Consider the following 24,947-nt stretch of genomic DNA (forward strand, 5'->3'; position numbering starts at 1 on the left):
AGCAGATAGCCAGCATGATCAGAAAAAGAAAGTCACCAGACAACAAAGGTAGAAAAAATCATTTTATTTTCATTTTAGCGTTTGGAATATGTCCACTTTGAGAATTTACATCTGCTATCTTATTTTGCAATGTATAGCAATTTGTTTCTAAGAATATTGCTGACAATTCCTGTCAGTGTGGCAAGTGGTGAGCGATCATTTTCATGGTTAAAAATCATAAAAAATTATTTGTGATCTATTTGTTGAGCAATCCCACAAAGATGCACTCCATCTTTCAGCTCCTATTTCCTTTGCATCTTGTGCCACATGGGGGGGGGGGGGGGGCAACTGATAGTCTGCAGGGGGGCGCCAGAGACCCTAGGCACGGCCCTGGCTATGTGTATATTAAGTTAACTAGACTACTTTATCTAATTAACTTTATCCAAATATTGAGCCCAGATAAGCTTGAGCTGAATGCCTGTTCATCATTTTACCAAAGTTGTATGATTAACTTTTAGATCTTTGCTGATAGGCCAGAGTTAAACTGTCCTGGTGACGTTCCCAGCATTATGTTTCTTTGTTTGGGCAACAATTTATCTGGATAAAATTTAGCTGGTCACTAATACTCCAGTGCTCAAAAGTAAGAGGCCATTTGGAGTGTTATTGATATTTTTAGGCATGCTAAACAGCCTTAAAGAATTGCAACAGTGATACTATTTGTGGCATTTCAAACAAACAAAAAGAAGCACAAAAGGGCCTCCAGAACGGGAACAACAGTACAATCTTTAATGTAATTGACCTGACATGGGCCATGTTTCGGCGCTGAATCGCGCCTGCCTCAGGGTAGAGATAAATATTCCTTTAAAAAAATGCAGTTTCCGTCTGATTGTACCTAACACTTCCAAGATCCATAATGAGATTCCGAAAACCTGTTTTGGTATCTTAGGTAAATTTGGCGGTTTTTCAGAACATCACTGCGGCTTTCCAGAAGTGTCCGGTACAATTTACCTAAGATACCAAAACGTTTTTTTCGGAACCTCATTACGAATCTTGGAAGCGTCAGGTACAATCAGACCGAAACTGCATTTTTTAAGGAATATTTATCTCGACCCCTGAGGCAGGCGCGATTGAGCGCCGAAACACGGCCCGTGTCTGGTCAATTACATTAAAGATTGTACTGTTGTTCCCGTTCTGGAGGCCCTTTTGTGCTTCTTTTTGTTTGCAGTATTTCGCGTACTATTGGACCCTCTCTTGTTTTTTTAGCTGCTTGTCATTTGTGTCATTTTAGCATTAGAGCTAAACAAAGCAAACTGACTATTCATAGCACTCTTCCAATCATTCCTGATCACAGATTTTTAAATTAGCATAGGTCTCATGTTGTTATATGGCACATGTAGTGTGTAATTTTTTACAGTCAGGTTTCTATTCATCTAACAATTGAGTGCTTGAATCCATCTAGCACTGATAATGCCACACCATAGCTTTCTTAATAGGTATACCATAAAGAAATGAATTTACTGGGATATCATGCAGTATACTACTACTACTACTTAACATTTCTAAAGCGCTACTAGGGTTAGTATAGTGTTTGATATCAGAATCTGTGAGGCTTACTATCAGTTGGACCGTTCTCCATGTTAATTATTAAAACACCTATAGGTTTTGCCACTGGTATATGGACGCAGGAATGTACTGAGCTAAGCATTTTGTTTTCCCAGAGGTAGTACTGCCAAGATGCTTTCTTTTATAGTTCCATTAGCTGCAGTGTTTCTTTCCTTGAGGCAGATGATGCAGCAGCGGCGGCGGCGAAGAAAGCAAATAGAATGTTAGGTATTATTAGGAAAGGAATGGAAAACAAAAATGAGGATATTTATAATGCCTTTGTATCTGACCATGATGATACCGCACCTTGAATACTGTGTGCAATTCTGGTCACCACATCTCAAAAAAAGATATAGTGGAATTAGAAAAAGTGGAGAGAAGGGCGACGAGGGATGGGACAACTTCCCTATGAGGAAAGGCTGAAGCAGCTAGGGCTTTTCAGCTTGGAGAAAAGACGGCTGAAGGGAGATATGATAGAGGTCTATAAAATAGTGAGTGGAGTGGAACAGGTAGATGTGAATCATATCTTCCCTCGGCCATCTTTTCTCCAAGCCCTATCCCGTTTAGCCTTTCCTCATAGGGAAGTTGTCCCATCCCCTTTATCATTTTCGTCGCCCTTCTCTGTAACTTTTCTAATTCCACTATATTTTTTTTTGAGATGCAGTGACTAGAATTGCACACAGTATTCGAGGTGCGGTTGCTCCATGGAGTAATACAAATAAATGGACCAAGTGAAGCCGGCCAAATGCTCATCCGAGCCGGCCAAGCCGGCCTTCTTTTTTCCATTATTGGCTGAAGGCAGCCATGTCTTAACAACGCCCCCGTCCCGCCTCTGCCCCACCTTCCATACCCTGCAGAAACACCCCGTTTAACTTTGGCCAGCTCTGCGACGAAAAGCAGTTGGAGCCGGCCAAAATCGGCTTTCAATTATACCGATGTGGCCAGGTTCAGGAGATGGCCGGCCGTCTCCCGATTTGTGTCGGAAGGTGGCCGGCAACCTCCTTCGAAAATAAGCAGGATATCTGTTCCTGCTATTGTGCTGATCGACAGGCTGGCATCAATAAATAGCGATAAAGCACTACTATACCATGAACAGTGAAAGGAAGACCTCGAAGAATGAGAGGTTTATAATGACAGAAATTGTGAGCCTGATAAGTGGATGCCTTTTACTCCAAAAAGTGTGAAAATTAAAGAAAGATAAAGTGTTAAGTCAATTCTGATTTAGTTGGAAGCCCAAAATAGCCAGGAGGAAGCTTTAGAACCAAGGAAAACAAATTCATAAAACTTGATCTGTATACCTTATCTTGATTATTTGTCTATATTCTTCATGAGACTTTTTTCCCTCAATTTAGATGTGTTATCTCCAGCCATGGAAACATCAACTATTACACCGTCTGTTTACAGTGTCCATGCACTTACATTGCTATCTGAGGTAAGAGGTTTGTCCAACATGCTGGAAACTTAATCTTAATGCCTTTTTATGCATTTATTTTGAAAAGTGACTTTTGTGCTAGTAGTAGTTTTTTTTGCTGTTCTTCTTCTGAACCATCATTTAAAGAACATAACGCCCCTTTTACCAGGCTGCGGCACGTGTTTTCACATGCGCTGAGGCCCCCTTTTACCGCAGTGGGTAAAAGGGAAGTCTCTCTTTCCTATAGGAAATGGCCATGTGGCAAGTAAAGCACTTGCCATACTGCCATTTTGGGGGTGAGCCCTTACTGCCACCCACTGAGGTGGCGGTAAGGGCTCCTGCGCTAACCCAGCGGTAACCGGGCAGCGTGTGGCACTTCCCGAGTACACTCCGGCGCTGCAAAAATAATTAGTGGTGGGAAGTACCGCTGGGCTGCTGTGGTAGCCCAGCGGTACTTCCTGTTTAGCGAACGGTAAGCTAACTGACATTTTACTCACTATCAACCTTACAATGTCTACCTCTCCTCCTCTAAGATACACTCATAGTATATCAAGCTGATTTTGATCTGTTCTTGCCATTTTCAGGACAGACCATAGAAGTCTGTCCAGCACTAGCCTTATTTCTCTACTAATGGAGTTGTCTTCTAAGCCCACTGCAGCCAATCAAGATCTGTCGTAAAGTGATTTGGGTCACAGACTAAAAGTCTACCCAACAATGTGCAAAAGTATGTTTTTGGCTAAATTTATTTGCAAATCCAATTCTCAAAGCATATGTAGCAGCAATGACTATAGAAAACCATATGGTGTGTTCCAATGTGGTTCAGACACAAAGGCAGTTTGGAGAGTGAACGTACTAGTTGTAGCAGCCTGGCCAGAAAACTAAGCACTGCTATGTTTGCATCCTGGATTACTGTCCACGCTGTGCTAAATGTTTGAACAGAAGATTCCACTATGAACATATAGAAGGGCTGTGTGCAGATCTGGGTGTCATCAGGCTTCTCTTTGTCTCTGTTACAGGTGCTGGCCCATCTCTTGGATATGGTGTTTTACAGTGATGAAAAGGAGAGAGTTATCCCACTGCTTGTGAATATTATGCACTATGTTGTGCCCTATCTGCGCAATCACAGGTATTGTTGTGATTTCTTGAGGTGAGAGTTCTGGGTGGTAGCTATTAGTGTGCTCGGAGAATACAGAATTCTTTGCAGGTCGGGGCACCTTTTGTTGCACCCACAGTGCAATTATTATGTCAGGGTCATACACATGAGCTTTCCAGTCCTAATCTGAAGAAGAGGGTGGGCTGGTCTCCAAAACTCTGCTACTATATTTTGAAGGTAATTTTATAACTGCACATATGGGTCAAAAATGTATGTATGTCTTTCGCTGTGCTGACTTTGCTGTATTTTCAAAAAGGAAATGGTATGCATATTTCTGTTTTGAAATTACCCCTGGAAAACTATGTGCTCATATTTATACTGCTGTTTGAGGTGCACAATTTTTCTGGGTTAAAACGTGGGAATACTTTTGAATTTTCAAATCTATTTGTGTAAGTGCAAACACCTAAACTTGTGTGTATGGAGGCTACACATATGTTTGTCTGTCACATAACCTGAAGTCTGCAAAAAGGACCAAGGGGTTTCAATAGCAACTGTAGCTAGTTTGATCATACTAGTGGCTGGGTCTGTCTGGAAGGTTGAAAGTGCTGTAATAGCTAGAATTCCTACTGGAAACAAAGGTGTTTGGATAGCTGGGTCTATTAGGCAGGGACTCAAGAGGCTAGATGTTTGTGCAACAGCCACACTAGTATTTGTAGCTCCTTAAATTATTCTAAAATCATGTAGATATGAGAAGGAAGTGATGCTGGTTGAGAACTAAAGGAGACCGCGTGTGCTCGTCTACCCAGGCAATTTCACTGTGTGGCTGACATCTGGGGTATATGCTTGACAATTTGGACAGAGTGACTGGACAAACTGGGTGTTCTTTCTCTGCTTTCATCTGCCATATTGCTGTATTATTTTGTGATATAGAAGTATATTGCTTGTGTGGTTGTTTAATTGCCCAAGTCTTTTGCTCATTTCTCTTAGTGCTCACAATGCCCCCAGCTACCGAGCCTGTGTTCAGCTGCTGAGCAGCCTCAGTGGCTATCAGTATACACGGAGAGCATGGAAGAAAGAAGCATTTGATCTATTTATGGATTCCACTTTCTTCCAAATGGATGCTTCCTGTGTTAGTCAGTAAGTTCTCTCTTTTTAGTTTGCACTCCTTTGACACAGCCTTAGACAACGTGACTAATACACATAGCGCTCTTAAGCTAGCTTGGGCCATAAAACCTTGCAAAGCAGTTTCCTAGGTTTTAGACCCGGGTGCTGATCTGATCCAGTATGGCTATTATGTTCAGCACTCAGTAGCAGACTGTGGACCTTTCCTCCAGGAACTTGCCCAAACCTTTTTTAACCCAGATACACTAACCGCTGGCAACAAGTTCTAAATATTTCCTCCTATTTGTTTTTTAAAATATTTCCATGTAACTTCATTGAGTATCCCCTAGTCTTTGTACTTTTTGAAATGGTAAAAAATTGATTCACTTTTACCCATTCTACTCCACTTAGGTTTTTGTAGACTTTAATCATATCCCCTTCAGCCATCTCTCTTCCAAGCTGAAGAGCCCTAACCTTTTTCCAGGGCCACCGAGATGGGGGGGGGCAAGGGGGACAAAATTCCCCGGGCCCGGGCCTCCAAGGGGGGCTTGGTGTCGCAGTCCCCTCCACCCGCCCCCCTCCGTCCATCACCGGGCCGGGCCCCCCTGAATTCAAATCATAGCGCCTCACCCCGACCTCGCTCTGTGTGAAAGAAGCGCAGCAACGGCAGTCTGCAGGTCGCCTCCCTTTGGGCCTTTCCTCCCTGTGTCCCGCCCTCGTCTGACATAATTTGCGCAAGGGCTGGACACAGGGAGGGAAGGCCCGAAAGAAGGCAATCTGCAGACTGCCGCTAATGCGCTTCTTTCACACGGAGTGAGGTCAAGGTGAGGCGCTATGATTTGAATTCAGGAGGGTCCAGCCCAGTGGTGGATGGAGGGGGGCGGCAACGAAGATGACCTCGGGGGGGGGGGGGTGGCGGGGGGAGGGGCCTGGGGCGGAACCCTGGGAGCGGCCTTGCCCCAGGCCCGGCCCAGTCTCTCGGCGGCCCTACCTGTTTCATCTTTAGCCTTTCCTTATATGAGAGGAATTCCATCCCCATTATCATTTTGGTCACCCTTCTTTGAACTGGATGCAGACATTCTTTTCCTTAATCACTATTCTTATTTTTTCATTTTTAGTTGGAGAGCCATTATGGACCACCTGATGACCCATGACAAAACCACATTCCGAGATTTGATGAGTGAGTATCGGGGCCCAGTTTATGTCTGACAAACATATAGGTACTTAACTTCAGTTGTGTGTGTGTGTGTATGTATGTATATGTTTGTATGTGTGTATATATGTAAAAGGAAATCTAAAGGCACCTAAGTTTTCAGATAATTTGAACAGCTGAGATAAAGTGGGTGACAGTAATGCCAAAATGAATCTTCTGTTTGTACTTTGTTTCAAGCTCGAGTGGCTGTGGCACAGAGCAGTTCTCTGAGTCTGTTCACTAATCGTGATGCCGAACTAGAGCAGCGGGCCATGCTTCTCCGAAGATTGGCTTTTGCCATTTTCAGCAGTGAAGTTGACCAGTACCAGAAGTATCTTCCAGATATACAAGGTAAAAACTGAATTAAAATTTACACACTTCAAGGGTCAAGGACTCCTTGAAGAAAGTAGGTGCTCTGTCCCTATTTTGTAGATGTGTTTTTTGTTTATAGAGTTGAATTTTCCAGTTCTGTTTTTTAGGGTTTGTGAATTCACTGTTCTTGTTGGAATCTTTCTGTTGTCAGGATTTACAGCATTGATTTTTGCTCTGCCTCTTACTCTGCAAAACCTTTCTATATACTCCAGAAGGAAAGCAGATCATTTTATGTTGAATCTGGCTCTGCTTCTTCTGTCATCCCACATGCATGCCCAGAAACTTTCTAAGAAAGCTTAGGAAGAATGCCCCAAGTTGACAAGTGACAGAAGTCATGTGAGCTTGATTCTGGCTCCATGCACTGCTGTTATCAGAAAGCAATAATACATATAAATCAGAACAAGCAAGGCAATAAATTTTTGTTTAGGCATGAAAGAGGTGGTGCTGAAGGGAACTAAGTGGGTATCTTGTACACTCTTCTGTCCACAATTATGGAGCATAATGGATATTTTTAGATAACCAGAAATTTTGCAGTCGGTCACGCTATGTGATTGACAGCTGGTATGTTTCTTCAGCAGTGTGAACAGGATAGCTGGGCAGACTGGATAGATTGATTGGTGTTTTTTTCTTATCCATCAAATCAGTCCAGAACACATGAGTTATGCCCATCAACCAACAGATAGATACCTCTGAGCCGGGCAGTCTGCCCCTTAAGAGGCACTATGCAACACCAGCTCACCAGTATTCTGTGTCTCCAACAGATGATGATAGGCATTCTGTGCAGTAGCAGACTGGTCTGCTGAAGAGTTCATGCGACCCAGCTGGAGTGCTAGTCATCCATTCAAGCTTTTATTTAGGTGGTAATTCTATACATTAGCGCCATAAGTTAGACACCACAAAAAGCCGCTCTTAGTGCATAAACAAACAGCAATGTAATATGGAGTACAGTTTGTCAGGTGCTTCTCCGTCCGTCTGACACTATAGATGGATTTACTTGGCTGTGCTAGTGTTTTGCACCAGGTTTCTCTGGTTTTTTTACTTTTGCTTGGCTTTTTTACCTTTGCTTGTATTGTGACCCCTGAAGCAGGCGGTTTTACTGCCGAAACACGGACCATTTCTGGTCCTGTTACTGGTGCTTTGAATAAAGGACTCTTCGACTTCATCCCGTTGGCTGGTTGTGTTTTGTGGCATCCTCTTCTCTTGCTTTGGACTTGGGATATAGTTATACTTGGCTATAATCTATTCAGGAAAGGCAGGGTAGGTAAAAAGGGTGGAGGAGTGGTATTATATGTTAGGAATAATGTTAAAGTGGCAGAATTGCAGGACATATGGGGTAAGGAAGAAACACTGTGAGTTAATCTTGAAAGAGGGAATGAAAAAAGTATTTAAATTGGTGTAATATACAGGCCTCTCTCATTCAGAAGAAATAGATAGAGATTTAATTGAAGACATTCACAAGATGGCTATGAAAGGGGAAGTACTACTGATAGGTGATTTTAATATGCCAGACATTGATTGGGGTGTCCCTGCTTGGGGTCGTCTAGAAGCAAGGGGACCTTGAATTCTCTACAGGAAGAATTGTTCCAGCAGTTGGTAATGGAACCCACATGGAACAAAGCTATTAGGTGCTTACAAACGGGGAGAGTGTTTATGATGTTACGGTGGGTGATCATTTGCCATCTAGCAATCACCGGATGGTTTAGTTCAGTATTAAGCTACATGAGGAGATGGCTTATTCAAGATTAAAGGTTCTAGACTCAAAAGATCTAACTTTGTCAAGATGGGAGAATATCTCAAGGAAGAGTTCGTTGGATGGGAACAGCTGAAGGAAGTAGAACAGCAGTGGGTAAAACTGAAAGGAGCTCTTTTAAAGGCGACAAACCTTCATGTTAGAAAAGTATGTAAAAGTAAGAGAAAAAGACGTCCCCTTTGTTTCTCAAATGTAGTAGCAGAAAAGGTAAAGGAAAAAAGGTTAGCCTTCATAAGTTACAAGACGCAGAAAGAGGAAGACAGGCAAAATGCCTAGAAAAGCTAGAGAAGCTGGAAAAGCTGTCGGTAAAGCAAAAATGCAAATAGAAGAAAGGATTGCCAGTACGGTAAAACTGGGGGACAAGATGTTTTTTAGATGTGTAAGTGATAGGGGGAAGTGTGAAAGTGGCATAGTGAGACTCAAGGGTGAAGGGGAGAAATATGTAGAAGCTGATAAGGATAAAGCTGAACTGCTTAACAGTTATTTCTGTTCTATGTTCACAGATGAAAGGCCAGGGGTAGGACCACAGAAAACAAATGCTAATGCAGGGCCGTGCCAACACAGTAAGCGGGGTAAGCACCGCAGGGGGGCGCCGACCTCTGGAGGGCGCCGCCGCAATGCTTACCCTCACCGCTTACCTCAGCTCCACGCTGCCCTGGGGGCTTTAAATCCTTTACCTCCGACGTCACAGCAGCTGAGCGTCAGTGAAAGCGCTGCCGACGTCTCACTCCTCCACACCAAACCATCAAGAAACAAAACTGAAAATGTTTGTTTGAAAGCGCCTCCAGCCTTCCCTTCGCACTCGTCAATTCCTGTCAGTGTGGCAAGTGGTGAGCGATCATTTTCACGGTTAAAAATCATAAAAAATTATTTGCGATCAAGTATTTCGCAAGAAAGGCTTGTAAGCCTTGCCATGATTGCTATTGAGAATGATATATGTGCCCAGTTAGATAGCAAAGATGCACTCTATCTTTCAGCTCCTATTTCCTTTGCATCTTGTGCCACACCGGGGGGGGGGGGGGGGGGGGGTGCCAACTGATAGTCTGCAGGGGGGCACCAGAGACCCTAGGCACGGCCCTGTGCTAATGGGAACAGATGTTTGGTAGACCAGGACCGATTCTTAGAAGACTGTGTTCGTGAGGAGCTAGCTAAAAATAGACAAAGCGATAGGGCCTGATGGAATACATCCGAGGTTGCTCAAAGGGAAGTTTTAGCAGGTCCGTTGTCTGACATGTTCAGTGCTTCCTTAGAGTCTGCAGTGGTCCTGGAGGAATGGAGAAGGATGGATGTGGTCCCTCTGCACAAGAGTGGAAGTAAGGAGGAGGAAGGGAATTACAGACTTTTTAGTCTGACCTTGGTGGTGATTTAACTAGCGGAAATTATTCGAAAGCAGAGGATTGTGAGGTTTCTATATTGAATGGACTGCAGAACCTGAGACACCATGGTTTCACTAGAGGCGTGCAGGTCTTGTCAGGCAAATCTGATTTCTTTGACTGGGTGACCAAACGGTTAGATATGGGAAGGGCGCTAGATGTGGTGTACTTGGATATTAGCAAAGCCTTTGTCACGGTTCCGCGCAGGTGACTGATAAATAAACTGAGTGCCCTTGGTATGGGCACTAAAGTGACTGACTGGGTTAAAAATTGGTTAAGTGGAAGAAGACAGAGGGTAGTGGTAAATGGAGTTTGCTCCGTAGAAAAGGATGCTATCATTGGTGTACTGCAGGGATCGGTCCTTGGACCGGCTCTTTTTAACATCTTTATGGGTGATATTGCGGAAGGACTGTCTGGTAAGGTTTGTCTCTTTGCGGACGATATCAAACTTTGTAATAGGGTAGACACCCCAGAGAACGTGGATAGTATGCAGAGGGATCTGGTGAAGCTTGAAGAATGGTCCAGTAATTGGCAACTCAAATTTAATGCTAAAAGATGAAGGGTCATACACTTAGGTTGCAAAAATCCAAGGGAAAGGTATAGTGTAGGGGGTGAAGTACTTCTGTTTTCAAAAGAAGAGCAAGACTTTGGGGGTGATTGTGTCTGATGATGATATCAAGGTGGCCGAACAGGTAGAAAAGGTGACGGTCAAAGCCAGAAGGATGCTCGGGTGCATAGGGAGAGGAATGGCCAACAGGAAAAAGAGGTGAAGATGCCCTTGTATAAGTATCTGGTGAGGCCCCATTTAAAATACTGTGTGCAGTTCTGGAGACTGCACCTACAAAAAGTCATAAACAGGATGGAGTCGGTCAAGAGGGTGGCTACAAAATTAGTAGGTGGTCTCTGTCATAAAACATATAGGGACAGTGGTCTTTTTCATAAAGCATATGGGGACAAACAAGGTTCTCAATATGTGTGCTTTGGAAGAAAGGTGGGAGAGAGGGGGTATGATAGAGACATTTAAATACCTCTGTGGCATTAATGTACAGGAAGTGAGCCTCTTTCAAATGAAGGAAAACTCTGGAATGAGAGGGCATAGGATGAAGTTAAAAGGTTATAGGCTCAGGAGTAATCATAAGGAAATACTTTTTCATGGAAAGGGTGGTGGACGCTTTGGAATCACCTCCTGAGGGAGATGGTGAGGTATGTGTCTGAATTTAAGAAAGTGTTGGACAGGCATTTGGGATCCCTTAGGGAAAGGAGGAGATAGTGGTGGATGGGCAGACTGAATGGGCTATTTGGCTGTTATCTGCTATCGTTTTTCTATGGTTTTTACTATGAACTGTAAATCTGTTGAAAGGCATGTACCTGGAAACTCCCCAGAGTTTAATGATGACACTGGATGACAGTCTTGGTTTAGGTGCTTATTGTCTGGCCTAGGTGGTTCAAGGCAGGTTGTCAGTGACCAAAGCATCCTGGTCGATTAGGTGCTTGTTAATTCACGCTATACAAAAAACTTTGAAAACTTTCTGCAGTTTGGTGCGGGTCAAGCAGTCTGAATCCTGTCCAACTGTGCCATAGCAGTAGCTTACCTCAGTTTTCTCACAAAGTCTTATCATTGGCAAGAGAGGCATCCATTTGTATGTGCTGCAGGGTTGGATGCTCTTCTACAGGAATGGTTTGGTGGGAGAGGGGTGGAGAATGTTGTATGTGTTTCCCCATTGTCCATGCTGGGCTAGGTTTTGTAGAAGTTAGCTTCTCCTCCAGGGTTGGTGATCCTTGTTGGTGCAAGGCATCTTTAGTACATTGATGGCATTTGGCTGTTTGTGGGGGAGAGCCTGAGGTTTCCTCAGGAAAAGAGTCCTCTAGTGGAAGACCTTATGTTCTTGGGTGACCCATCTCACTTTTGTCTTACAGCTTGGCCCTTGAGAGGGTGCATCAAAGGCATAAGGATTATGAGGGTGGAGTTATTACATTACAAATGAGAAAGCATTTTACCACATTATTCTATGCTAGAGTCTGGAGAATTTTTGAAGCTTGGGGTAAGAAAAGATCTTTCTCCTTTTTGGTTGCCTATTGCACAAATTTTATTTAGCAGAAAGGCCTAAAAAAATGGCCTGATTCTAGTGTCTTTAAAAGTGCATATTGCTGTAATGTCCTGATTCTGAGGTCATGTATAGAGGTTGTGCACTGCTTTAAAGGATTGGCTTATTTACGGCCACCAGTACAGCCAGTGGTCCCATCTTGGAATATCAGTTTGTCGTTCAAGCCTTAGCCGCGCTTTAAGAAAGCAACCTTGAAAGATCTTATTTTGAAGGTGGTATTTTTGGTAGCCATCTCTTCAGCTAGGTGAATTTCAGAGCTCCAGACCTCATCCTATCGAGAGCTCTCTGTATTTTTGTGAAGCAATAGTTCTGTTAAGACACTTCTTCCTCCCTCCCTAAAGCTTGTTTGGTTTTCTATGTGAATCAGGTTTGACCTTGCTCTCCTTTCGTTGGAAAGTTTGGAGAAATGAGTATAGTGTTCTTCATCTCTTGGATTTTCATAGAGCGCTATTATGTTACTTGGAAGCAGTGCTTTTTTTCCCTAGGAAAAAAAGGTGCTGATAATCATACAGGGCCAACGGTAGGGGACAGGGTGACAATCCTTGGTTCTGCCCCCATAGCCACATCTCCACAGTAGACACACCCACTGTTGCCTGCCAAAGAGCATATAAAAAGCAGCACTTCAAATATTACACCAGTCCCTGGAATACCAACATCCCTCTTATTTGGAAAACAGAGGAAACAGGATTCTCTACACAGAAGCTGCACATCAGCAGAACCTCACCTTGCTCACAGGATTCTCTACACAGAAACTGCACATCAGCAGAACCTCACCTTGGTCACATTTACACACAACATGGATACAGCCTCACCATACGCAAAGTAAATGACTACAAATTACAAATCAAAATGTGTGGTGAAAAACTGAACCTGAAACCCCAAGAAACCAGCCTTTAGAGCAAATAACACTAGCAGGATGCCATACCTCAGTCACACAAGCAAAACAGACAGCCCCTCATCAAATATAGAACAAGGCACCATAAGTTGAAAATAGAAATATACAGATAGAAATTTTACTGAAACCCCCAAGAAGTCACTGCATGCTGTCTTTGTTATAGATCTTTCTATTTTATCTCTTTCCGATACTTTTCTTTTCTGCCTATCCACTCCTTGCTAAGCCTTCCTCCAGCCAATGGCCTCTTTCACATTGTTCCACCATACCTATTTCTCTCTCCCTCCCACCCTTGCAGTCCAGCATCTCCTTTCTAACAGTCCAACATATCCCCATTTCTCTCATCACTCCCAACATGTACTCTCTTTCTCTTGCACCCCTCCCACCATTGAACATTACCCCTATTTCACCTCTCTGCTGTCTCTCCCCCCTCCCATCCAGTATTGCCCCTCTGTGTCTCTCCCCATTTCTTTCTTCCTCACCACTCATCTCTCTGTCCCCCACACTGCCACTGTCATTCACCACACTTGTCCTTCCCTCCCTCCCATTGCAACCTCTCCTGAGCCCGTTTTGGTAAACAACCAGTGAAGATGCATGGGACCATGGCTTTCTGCGTGTCGCAACTGCTTCCTCTGTCAGTCCCATCAACTCTGATGTAAACTTCCAGGACAGGTGCAGAGCCGTGGTACTGGGCATCTTTTATTGACCAGCACCAGCCCAGCAGAGGTGTCAATGGAAAGGAGGGAGGGATTGATTGCGGTGATGGCACATCAAGGGAGAGAGAGATAAGGCACCGGTTCTAGTAGGCGGGGAAGGTCACAGTTGGGGCACCTATGGCTGGCAGGAAAAAAGGTGCCAGTACTGTGTACTGGTGCATACTAGTTGGAAATAAAGCCCTGCTTTGAAGTGGCATGATTTTTGGAGATCTGAACGCTTGTTTGTTTTGTTTGGCATTGCTAGAAAGGGGAAGCAGCTACTATGGCAACTATTACATGTTGGCTGAAGGTGGTGATTATTTCAGTTTATATTTTCAAAAGTTGAGAGGCTCCTGAAAGATTTTGAAGCACACCTTGATCCATTTCAACTTCTGAAATTTGCAGAGCTCCTACCTGGTCTTCTCTGCACTCGTTCTCCAAGCATTATAGATTGGATATGCCAGAGAAGATGCTATTTTTGTCACTAGTGTTTTGGTGGCAGGTGACTGTGCATCCTGCCCAGTTTGAGGATTGCTTTGCTACATCCCATGCATTCTGACTGGTCTAGACAAAAAGGAAGGAAAAATTTAGCGTAACTGTTAACTTTTATTTCCTTAAGTCCAACCTGACCAGTCGAGAGGCTTGGTTTGCTAGTTTTTCAGTTTGTTTACCTTTTTGCGTAGGTGAAGTATATGGTAAGATACTGGTTTATACTCTATGATGTCGAGGAAAATTGTTTTATTTCAGTGCTTTGGATTTCTTTTTCCAATTAAATTGATTTAAGATGGGGATTATTTTTTGGATTCATGTTTGCCTTGTTACAGAAGTCCTGATGAGCTGGTGCTGCATAGTGCCTCTTACAGGGCTTCCTCAAACCTTGTTAGGTCTCTGTCTCCATCTACTGGTTGAGGGATGTAATCCATGCATTCTGGACAGGTCTGGTTGAACTCAAGGAAAACTATTAGCAGATAAAACCACAATTTTCCTCCTTTTGTTATTTACTGAGGTACTGTGTTCTTCACTGTAAGTCTTGAGGGCCAGTGGCAGCTTCCTTCAACCCTAAGTGTGATCACCTGACTCTATCACCAGAACCCACTTGCCCCCATTGCGCAGTGTAGTCCTCCATAAATCTGAGTCATATGCTGCCTGAACTCCTACACTATTCTTATGAGTGTGAGAACAGTAAGTGAATTTGAACTGCATGGTACTTAAACTCCCAAACATCTATATGGTGCCAGAAAAAATCAGAATAATTGTTGGAGAGGTGACAAAATCATCAAGTTGCTGGTGAACGTATAGGGGATTTTTTTTAAAAACCCTCAAAACTTGGTAGAGCTTGAAGAGGATGGGGAGGGGAGAAGAGAGTTTGATACCTGGTGGTGTGTGCGAAGGACCTCTTTGGCTGGAGGACTTGTGCTTTGAATGTCGGAGGTCTGCCAGTCGGCCCTGGGTGGTGATATCTGAGCAGGCTGACTGCAGCGGATAAAAATACCCCTGCTTCTACAACGTATGGCCGCAGGGGCATGCCTAAAGCTTTGGAGTCCAAAAGCAATCAAAATGAGTAGAACTCATCCTTTTGGCCTTTATTTATCATCATAGCAGGTGTTTGTTGGAGAAGGGTCCCATGGGGAAGTAGAAAGCCAAAACTAATTATGATTCCTCTGTTCCTTCGTGTGTGGTCGGCCCTATTGATTGACATGTTGTGGTGGTTCAGGGCACTTTGGTGGGCCCTGTACCTCCTAGCCCAACATTTAGTGTCTCTCTAGTCAGGAGAAAGGCCCTGTCCCTTCCCCTCATCCCCCTGTAACTTCATTGAGTCCATCAGCTTTGAGGTTTTACCAAGATGGTTCCCCATTCCCATTGGCTTTATGGACCAATCTGTACCAGTACTATCTTCAAACAATCCTTTCAAGTCCATTATGTTTGATGTCTAACCTTCTTGTGTGAGGCCCATTGATGTCTCTAGTGCACCTACAGAAGAAGTAACTTGTTGGACATGTGGAAGAACTATTGAAAAGTCCAGTCTCTCTGCCTTGTGATTTTTCCCAGCAAGTGGATACAGATTATAGGCTCTCCAGTTTGCAGTCTTGAATGAACAATCATATTGGGACTCTAAAGGCAGCTAGAACTTTGGTTATTAAAAATAGGCTTGTTCTGTCTGTGGAGAATCAGATGGAGACTAAATATTTGAGACTACTAAATTTTCCAGTTTGTTCATTATTCTCTGCTGAGATTTTATTTAGTTGTTAACTCTAAAACTTCCTTGAGATATCAGATGCTGACATGATTAGTGTTTCTATTTGTTATTATTTGCTGAAAAATGTAGCTCAGGAGGATGAACCTGCTGTTGTATATTCCTGATTTGTCAAATTTCTTTGAAACTTCGCAACTCGGGCTACTCTTCTAGTATTTTTAACCTGTGAAAAAGATAAAATATCCATAAGATCTGATATTTAAAAAGAAAATTTTCCTTTTTTGTGATGGTAAAATTCAAGTTCTTCCTGATGAGGCATGTTCCACCCAATGAAGTAGAAAAACTTTTCTTTAATTAAAATCCCATGCACTTGCAGTAGGGGCTAGCTTTATTTTTGATGGTCCCCTGCAAGTGTATAATTAAGTTTGCTGATTTTAATAATGTTTTCTTTGATTCAGCTCAGCTGGAGTGTTTGTTAATTGAGAAACATGTTAAATGATGATTAATTGTCAGCCTGGGTGAGGTAATTTGCTATATTGATTTCCGGTGGGGGGGGTTAATTATTTTTTCCTGTTTCCTGCTTGCTGCCTGTGTAAAAAAAAATTGTTTTAAGAGATATGAGAGACTGACTGGTGGGAATGGTTGGTGGGGATTTAAACTTGTTGGGATGAAGTTGAAGGAGAGTGTGTATTTTGAAAAGAGAGCATGTGAGGGAGAGGAAATGGATAGAGAAAAAAATTGTGGGGAAAATATATGGGAGATATGGGCTGAGGGAAAGAACAGAATGTGGGAGTAGATGGGCTTAGGGAAAGAGATAGTATGGGGATGGTGAGTAGACTTTTTGTTTTAGTTACCTGAGGTGTTTTGAATGCATGTGAGCAGCTGGGCCAGTTGCATCTTCAGAGGAGGAAGCCTCCAGGCTGGCAGTGTCATTGGAGCTGGACTCCTCTTGCCCAAGGTGCAGACTGTTTTTTCCACCAATAGTTTTTTCTGTCATATTATTTATTTATTTGTTGCATTTGTATCCCACATTTTCCCACCTATTTGCAGGCTCAATGTGGCTTACATTGTTCCGTAGTGGCAATCACCATTTCCGGAATGAAAAATACAAAGTGGTATTGCATTAAAGTTCATAAGTGACAGAGTAGATTAAGTAATCAGGTATAGAGAATTCATTATCGTAATGAGAAATAAAGTGGTATTGCGTTAAAGTTTATTCATGATAGAGTATTGAGGTAGTCAAGTATAGAGAGATCGGTTATGTCCAGTTCCGGTATGGGTTTTGTTGTCTAGTATTTAGGATGGATCATTGTGGTATGCCTTATTGAACAGGTTGTTTTTTAGTAATTTTCGGAAATTACAGTTACTTTGCCAAAGTCACCCTTCCCCCAAAACATATTGGCAAGCATTGCCTTTTAGCTATTAGATAGAAGCACTTAATTTACAATATTTGGGAGTTTTCTTTTGATAATGACAGATAATGTGTGCAGCTGACAAGTAGTCACATAGGAATGTGCAACAAACCAGTTAATTCACTCCAGGGAATGCTGAGGGTTTCTTTTAAGTAATGGCAGCCTGGATGACACCACTTCTTGGCAGCACATTAATGGTCCCATAAAGTATAACACTGACTACCCTCTGAGGTTCAGCAGGACAGCAGTCCTCACAAGTTACTGACATTATCAACAGAGCCTGGAACAGATCTCTTTTCCAGAAGCTTTCAAAACTTTTTACATGCTCTCACTGTGTGTGTGGAATGACCTGTATAATCACCGCCTCACAAGTTGTAGTTACTGCTCAAGGATTCAGTTTGCAGAACACATAATTATGTAATTATGTTAAATATTGTTGATCTGCCCCTATCTATACTGCTGCTGTAAAAGAACCTGAAAGTTTTAATTGAAGCAATTTAAAACTTTCCAAAAAGTTTAGTTATTAACACTGTTAATGCACACTATTTACCCCAGGGCTCATCTATATAAATAATTCTCACCCAGGGAAGCACTGCCCGTCAGCACCACTCACTGTCACTCATGCACCACTCCCTGCCCCTCACTGTCACTCATGCACCACTCACTGTCACTCATAGACCTGCCCTCGGCCACGCCTCTTCCGCACATAATTCGCAACCCCAACGTTCTAAGTGAAGCTGCAACTTCCGGAATGTGTGAGGCAGCAGTGATCGGAATGTGTCCCCACAAGTGTCCGCCCCGCCCTCGCGTCGGAACGTCGTGACGTCCCCATGACGTCCCAACAGCATCGCCGCCCCGCCTTCACGTCAGCACGTCATTACGTCGAGGGCGGGTGAACATAACACCAAACGCACTTCCACAGCCTTAATCAGCGCAGCACACGACCGCGAGGGGGACAGCGAGGGAAATGCAGCGGCGCTAGGTAAACACATTTACAGATACACACAAACACACGTGGACTCCTTCCTCCACAATACAAACGGACTTCCACAGCCTTAATCAGCGCTGCTGAGGAGCGCCAGGACGACAGCGAAGAAAATGCAGCAGCGTTACTGCAAAAATAAACAAAGACACACACACAAGTGGACTCCTTCCTCCACCACTTCAGAGACAACAGACGATTAGCAAAAAAAAAATAAACCCACACAGCTGGACTCCTTACTCCACCAGTTCACACAGATCACATGATTAGCATGCTCAGCAGGACTGACATCACTCCCCTTCACTGGCAGGCAGGCAACGAAGCAGAGAGGTAAGGGGGGGAGGGGCGAGGGAAATGCAGCGGCGCTAGGTAAACAAATTGACATACACACACAAGTGGACTCCTTCCTCCACAATACAAACGGACTTCCACAGCCTTAATCACCGCTGCTGAGGAGCGCCAGGGCGACAGCAGCGTTACTACAAAAATAAACAAAGACACACACACAAGTGGACTCCTTCCTCCACCATTTCAGAGACAACAGACGATTAGCAAAAAACATAAACCCACACAGCTGCACTCCTTACTCCACCAGTTCACACAGATCACACGATTAGCATGCTTAGCAGGAGTGACATCCCTCCCCTTCACTGGCAGGCAGGCAAGGAAGCAGGGAGGTAAGGGGGGAGGGGCGACCCCCTGCCACACACTCTCATTCACACACACACACTCACTCTCTGTCTCACAAACACACTCGCCCACAATCACTCTCTCTCACTCACAAACACACACTTCCATCTGCCAGGGAGAGAGGGAAGGAAGGGGGCCACCCTGGCACACACTCTCATTCCCACACACACACACACACACTGTCTCTCTGTCACAAACACACACTTCCATCAGGGAGGGAGGGGGGCCACCCTGGCGCAAAATCCCCTTCAAGACATTCATTGCACAAAACAAATACCTTGCTAGCGCCCGTTTCATTGCTCTCAGAAACGGGCCTTTTTTACTAGTTTTATATAATACGCCTTGTAGTAAATAACATGTTAGCATTGTTGGTGGTAAATGAACTTCTACATGAGTTTGCATCTACAGGTTTTAGAAACTAGTCTCAAACACTGTTCTCAAGAGAATCATTCTAATGAAGTTCACATGTTAGATTATTGTTGTATTAATGTATTTTGATGCATTATTTTGACTGTACAATGCTGTATGTTTGACTTGTTCTTGCTGTACACTGCCTTGAGTGAATTCCTTCAAAATGGTGGTAAATAAATCCTAATAAATAAATGAATCCTAATAAATAACATAAAGGAAAAGGAGTCCAGAATACAAAGAAGTATAAAGCATGAATTGTCAAAGTAAGTATGCAGTTCATATGTTCTGAAACTAATTGCTTTAATGAGCAAACCCTTCTGAAGAGAAGCCCATGAAGATTGTTTTATTCTCTGGTTCTAAAGAGAGGGTCCTCTGTTCCTGTTTCAGAAAGATTGGTCGAGAGTCTGCGTCTGCCCCAAGTGCCCACACTTCATTCCCAAGTCTTCCTGTTTTTTCGAGTGTTGCTCTTACGAATGTCTCCACAGCACTTAACTTCCCTGTGGCCGACCATGATCACGGAATTGGTATGTGTCTATTGCACTAAAAAAAAAAATAATAATAATGGTGAAGGCCTGTTTTCACTAATGTGTTCTCTAACTGGGGGTTATATTCTTGATCTGATCCTTGGAAATGCTGATCAAATTGCAGCCTAAATAATGTACATATTAACCATCCTATACATTATTTCAGAAAATTTACAGATATCAGGCCATTTAAATCACTAAGCAGCCCGATACTGTTTGTGTATTTTTGGGCTATGCCTGGGTCAGGGTGAGGGCAAGCTGGAAAGTTATCTAGATAGTAGCAGTATTCAGCAGCTCAGTGAGTAGTGCCGGCACTGTGATTGTGCTGTCTAGATGTTCAGACTCACTACCTACACAGATCGTGATGTGGAGTATACAGATAAAGTTAAATACCGTAGCAGCATTTAACTTAAGCTACTCATTGTGCTGGCTCACTGTTAACCCCAGTGATTTGAGTTGTGCAAGTGCTGTTAAGGTGGGGCCCTGAGGCAGGAGGGTGGGAGATGTTGCTCCTGCCTCCGTCTTTTTCCAGGTACAGGAGGGAGGAGGGGAAAGGGTCACTAAACCACCAGGGCCATTGTTGCTTTTGGGAGGGACGCCTGTGGCGAGGCTTGGGGGGTCAGGATCAGTAGACAACCATGGCCATTCTTGCTTTGGAGGAGGGTCATGGGTTCACTGGACCACAGGGGATTGCATGCATTGTGGAGCCAGGAGGGGGGGGGGTTCAGGAGTCCCCTGGACCACCAGGCATTTGTTCCTGAGGAGCATAGGAGCCAACTCGGTGGCTGCTGTGGGTGCTTGAGCACCCCCAATATTGAATAAATTCCTTGTATGTGTCCAGGGAGGGGTGATCTCCACTGGGGGTAGCACCCCCAAAAATGTTAAAAAGGTGGCTCCTATGCTGAGTAGTGTGGGGGGGAGTCAGATTGGGTCTGCATCAGAGAAACAAACAGGGACCGATGCACAAAGGGGGATCCATGAAGCTCATTTGCATGCGATTCCCTTTGTTCATCGGTCACTGTTTGCGACTTGGTAAATTGTATTGAGGCAGCTGTATTTTACAACTGACTTTGTGCAACAAGCTCTTAGTGCCACAGCCAGAGCTGGCCATGTAAACTCACTGTAGAGCAGATTTTCTGGATTACCACAATGAATATGCATGAGATAGATTTTGCATACAATAGATCTACCTTTATGTGTTTTTGATTTGAGTTCTGATTGCCTTTGTTTACAAGATAGCATTTTAAATGTGACTTTTAACCTCCAGGTTCAAGTGTTCTTGCTAATGGAGCAGGAGCTTACTGCTGATGAAGATATTTCAAGGTAAATTCTGTTCTTTGAAAGTAGATTTTTCCTTGCCAGAAAACCAATAGGCTGTTGGATCATTAGGTACCTTCTAATGGGATGGTTCAGAATAACACTTTCTTATTTGTATTTAATGCATATTTGTAGGGGAAAACTGGGATGTCATGTACATATAATTAACCAAAGGCAGGATTAAGTTTGCAAAGTGCCCTTTGTATATGAAGGAAATACCTGGCTAATACCTTCTCAGTGCCAGCCTCTATAATTCAGCACATCTATTAATTATATTCTGTTCATTTTAGGACTTCTGGCCCATCTGTGGCTGGTTTGGAAACAACATACACAGGAGGCAATGGCTTTTCCACATCATACAACAGCCAGAGATGGTTAAATCTTTACTTGTCTGCTTGTAAATTTCTGGATTTGGCTTTGGCATTACCTTCCGAAAATTTGCCGCAGTTTCAGATGTAAGTAAACAGTCTCTATAGATTTTGCTTGCTAATATGTCATTGTAGACAGTACACTGAAATCTTTTGCCCAGTGTGTGGTGGCAGCCAAAAAGGCAAACAGGATGCTAGGAATTATTAGGAAAGGGATGGCAAATAAGACCAAGAATATTATAATGCCTCTGTATTGCTCCATGGTGTATTCATTCAATTCCGGTTGCCATGTCTCAAAAAAGATATAGCAGAATAAGAAAAGGTTCAGAGAAGAGTGACCAAAATGATAAAGGGGGTGGAGCTCCTCTCTTGAGGAAAGGCTAAAGAGGTTAGGGCTCTTCAGCTTGGAGAAGAAATGGCCTGGGGGGGGGGGGGGGGGGATATGATTGAGGTCTACAAAATCCTGAAACGAGTAAAAGTGAATCGAAAAATTATAAAGACTAGGGGATGCTCAGTGAAGTTACATGGAAATACTATTAAAACAAATAGGAGGAACTATTTTTTCACTCAATGAATAGTTAAGCTCTGGAACTCGTTACCAGAGGATATAGTAATGGCAGTTAGCGTATCTGGGTTTAAAAAAGATTTGGACAAGTTCCTGGAGGAAACGTCCATAGTCTGCTATTGAGATAGACATGAGGGAAGCCACTGCTTGCCTGGGATTGCTAGCATGGAATGTTACTACTATTTGGCCACTGTTGAAAGCAGATTACTGGGCTAGATTGACCATTGGTCTGACCCAGTGTGGCTATTCTTATGTTTTGAATATGCATGAGGACATTTTATTTCTTTATGATCAACTACAGTGGGGGAAATAAGTATTTGATCCCTTGCTGATTTTGTAAGTTTGCCCACTGACAAAGACATGAGCAGCCCATAATTGAAGGGTAGGTTATTGGTAACAGTGAGAGATAGCACATCACAAATTAAATCCGGAAAATCACATTGTGGAAAGTATATGAATTTATTTGCATTCTGCAGAGGGAAATAAGTATTTAATCCCTCTGGCAAACAAGACCTAATACTTGGTGGCAAAACCCTTGTTGGCAAGCACAGCGGTCAGACGTCTTCTGTAGTTGATGATGAGGTTTGCACACATGTCAGGAGGAATTTTGGTCCACTCCTCTTTGCAGATCATCTCTAAATCATTAAGAGTTCTGGGCTGTCGCTTGGCAACTCGCAGCTTCAGCTCCCTCCATAAGTTTTCAATGGGATTAAGGTCTGGTGACTGGCTAGGCCACTCCATGACCCTAATGTGCTTCTTCCTGAGCCACTCCTTTGTTGCCTTGGCTGTATGTTTTGGGTCATTGTCGTGCTGGAAGACCCAGCCACGACCCATTTTTAAGGCCCTGGCGGAGGGAAGGAGGTTGTCACTCAGAATTGTACGGTACATGGCCCCATCCATTCTCCCATTGATGCGGTGAAGTAGTCCTGTGCCCTTAGCAGAGAAACACCCCCAAAACATAACATTTCCACCTCCATGCTTGACAGTGGGGACGGTGTTCTTTGGGTCATAGGCAGCATTTCTCTTCCTCCAAACACGGCGAGTTGAGTTCATGCCAAAGAGCTCAATTTTTGTCTCATCTGACCACAGCACCTTCTCCCAATCACTCTCGGCATCATCCAGGTGTTCACTGGCAAACTTCAGACGGGCCGTCACATGTGCCTTCCGGAGCAGGGGGACCTTGCGGGCACTGCAGGATTGCAATCCGTTATGTCGTAATGTGTTACCAATGGTTTTCGTGGTGACAGTGGTCCCAGCTGCCTTGAGATCATTGACAAGTTCCCCCCTTGTAGTTGTAGGCTGATTTCTAACCTTCCTCATGATCAAGGATACCCCACGAGGTGAGATTTTGCGTGGAGCCCCAGATCTTTGTCGATTGACAGTCATTTTGTACTTCTTCCATTTTCTTACTATGGCACCAACAGTTGTCTCCTTCTCGCCCAGCGTCTTACTGATGGTTTTGTAGCCCATTCCAGCCTTGTGCAGGTGTATGATCTTGTCCCTGACATCCTTAGACAGCTCCTTGCTCTTGGCCATTTTGTAGAGGTTAGAGTCTGACTGATTCACTGAGTCTGTGGACAGGTGTCTTTCATACAGGTGACCATTGCCGACAGCTGTCTGTCATGCAGGTAACGAGTTGATTTGGAGCATCTACCTGGTCTGTAGGGGCCAGATCTCTTACTGGTTGGTGGGGGATCAAATACTTATTTCCCTCTGCAGAATGCAAATAAATTCATATACTTTCCACAATGTGATTTTCCGGATTTAATTTGTGATGTGCTATCTCTCACTGTTACCAATAACCTACCCTTCAATTATGGGCTGCTCATGTCTTTGTCAGTGGGCAAACTTACAAAATCAGCAAGGGATCAAATACTTATTTCCCCCACTGTACATAGTAACATAGTAGATGACGGCAGAAAAAGACCTGCACAGTCCATCCAGTCTGCCCAACAAGATAACTCATATTTGCTGCTTTTTGTATATACCCTACTTTGATTTGTACCTGTGCTCTTCAGGGCACAGACCTTATAAGTCTGCCCAGCACTATCCTCACCTCCCAACCACCAGCCCTGCCTCCCAACCACCGGCTCTGGCACAGACCTTACAAGTCTGTCCAGCACTATCCCCGCCTCCCAACCACCAGTCCCGCTGCCCAGCACTGGCTCTGGCACAGACCATATAAGTCTGCCCAGCACTATCCCCACCTCCCAACCACCAGCCCCGCCTCCCGATCTTGACTAAGCTCCTGAGGATCCATTCCTTCGGCACAGGATTCCTTTATGCTTATCCCACGCATGTTTGAATTCCGTTACCGTTTTCATTTCCACCACCTCCCACGGGAGGGCATTCCAAGCATCCACTACTCTCTCCGTGAAAAAATACTTCCTGACATTTTTCTTGAGTCTGCCCCCCTTCAATCTCATTTCATGTCCTCTCGTTCTACCACCTTCCCATCTTCGGAAAAGGTTCGTTTGCGGATTAATACCTTTCAAATATTTGAACGTCTGTATCATATCACTCCTGATTCTCCTTTCCTCCAGAGTATACATGTTTAGTTCAGCAAGTCTCTCCTCATACGTCTTGTAACGCAAATCCCATACCATTCTCGTAGCTTTTCTTTGCACCGCTTCAATTCTTTTTACATCCTTAACAAGATACGGCCTCCAAAACTGAACACAATACTCCAGGTGGGGCCTCACCAACGACTTATACAGGGGCATCAACACCCCCTTTCTTCTGCTGGTCACACCTCTCTCTATACAGCCTAACAACCTTCTAGCTACGGCCACCGCCTTGTCACACTGTTTCGTCGCCTTCAAATCCTCAGATACTACCACCCCAAGATCCCTCTCTCCGCCCGTACCTATCAGACTCTCCCCGCCTAACACATACGTCTCCCGTGGATTTCTATTCCCT

The 24,947-nt window shown here is 43.8% G+C and overlaps 1 protein-coding gene across 2 annotated transcripts in view; it reads left to right on the forward strand.

Moving 5' to 3' along the window:
- The window catches only part of DOP1A (DOP1 leucine zipper like protein A), a 227,795-nt gene that overhangs the window by 184,280 nt on the left and 18,568 nt on the right, over nucleotides 1–24,947 (forward strand). For both annotated transcript variants that reach the window (XM_030199075.1, XM_030199077.1), the window contains 8 exons: nucleotides 2,934–3,013; nucleotides 4,009–4,118; nucleotides 5,073–5,222; nucleotides 6,305–6,366; nucleotides 6,577–6,729; nucleotides 19,642–19,778; nucleotides 21,046–21,101; nucleotides 21,386–21,550. In XM_030199075.1, the coding sequence (XP_030054935.1) occupies nucleotides 2,934–3,013; nucleotides 4,009–4,118; nucleotides 5,073–5,222; nucleotides 6,305–6,366; nucleotides 6,577–6,729; nucleotides 19,642–19,778; nucleotides 21,046–21,101; nucleotides 21,386–21,550 (913 nt within the window). The remainder of the gene's footprint in view (nucleotides 1–2,933; nucleotides 3,014–4,008; nucleotides 4,119–5,072; nucleotides 5,223–6,304; nucleotides 6,367–6,576; nucleotides 6,730–19,641; nucleotides 19,779–21,045; nucleotides 21,102–21,385; nucleotides 21,551–24,947) is intronic.

This window comes from Microcaecilia unicolor, chromosome 3, assembly GCF_901765095.1.
Source record: "Microcaecilia unicolor chromosome 3, aMicUni1.1, whole genome shotgun sequence".
NCBI lineage: Eukaryota > Metazoa > Chordata > Amphibia > Gymnophiona > Siphonopidae > Microcaecilia > Microcaecilia unicolor.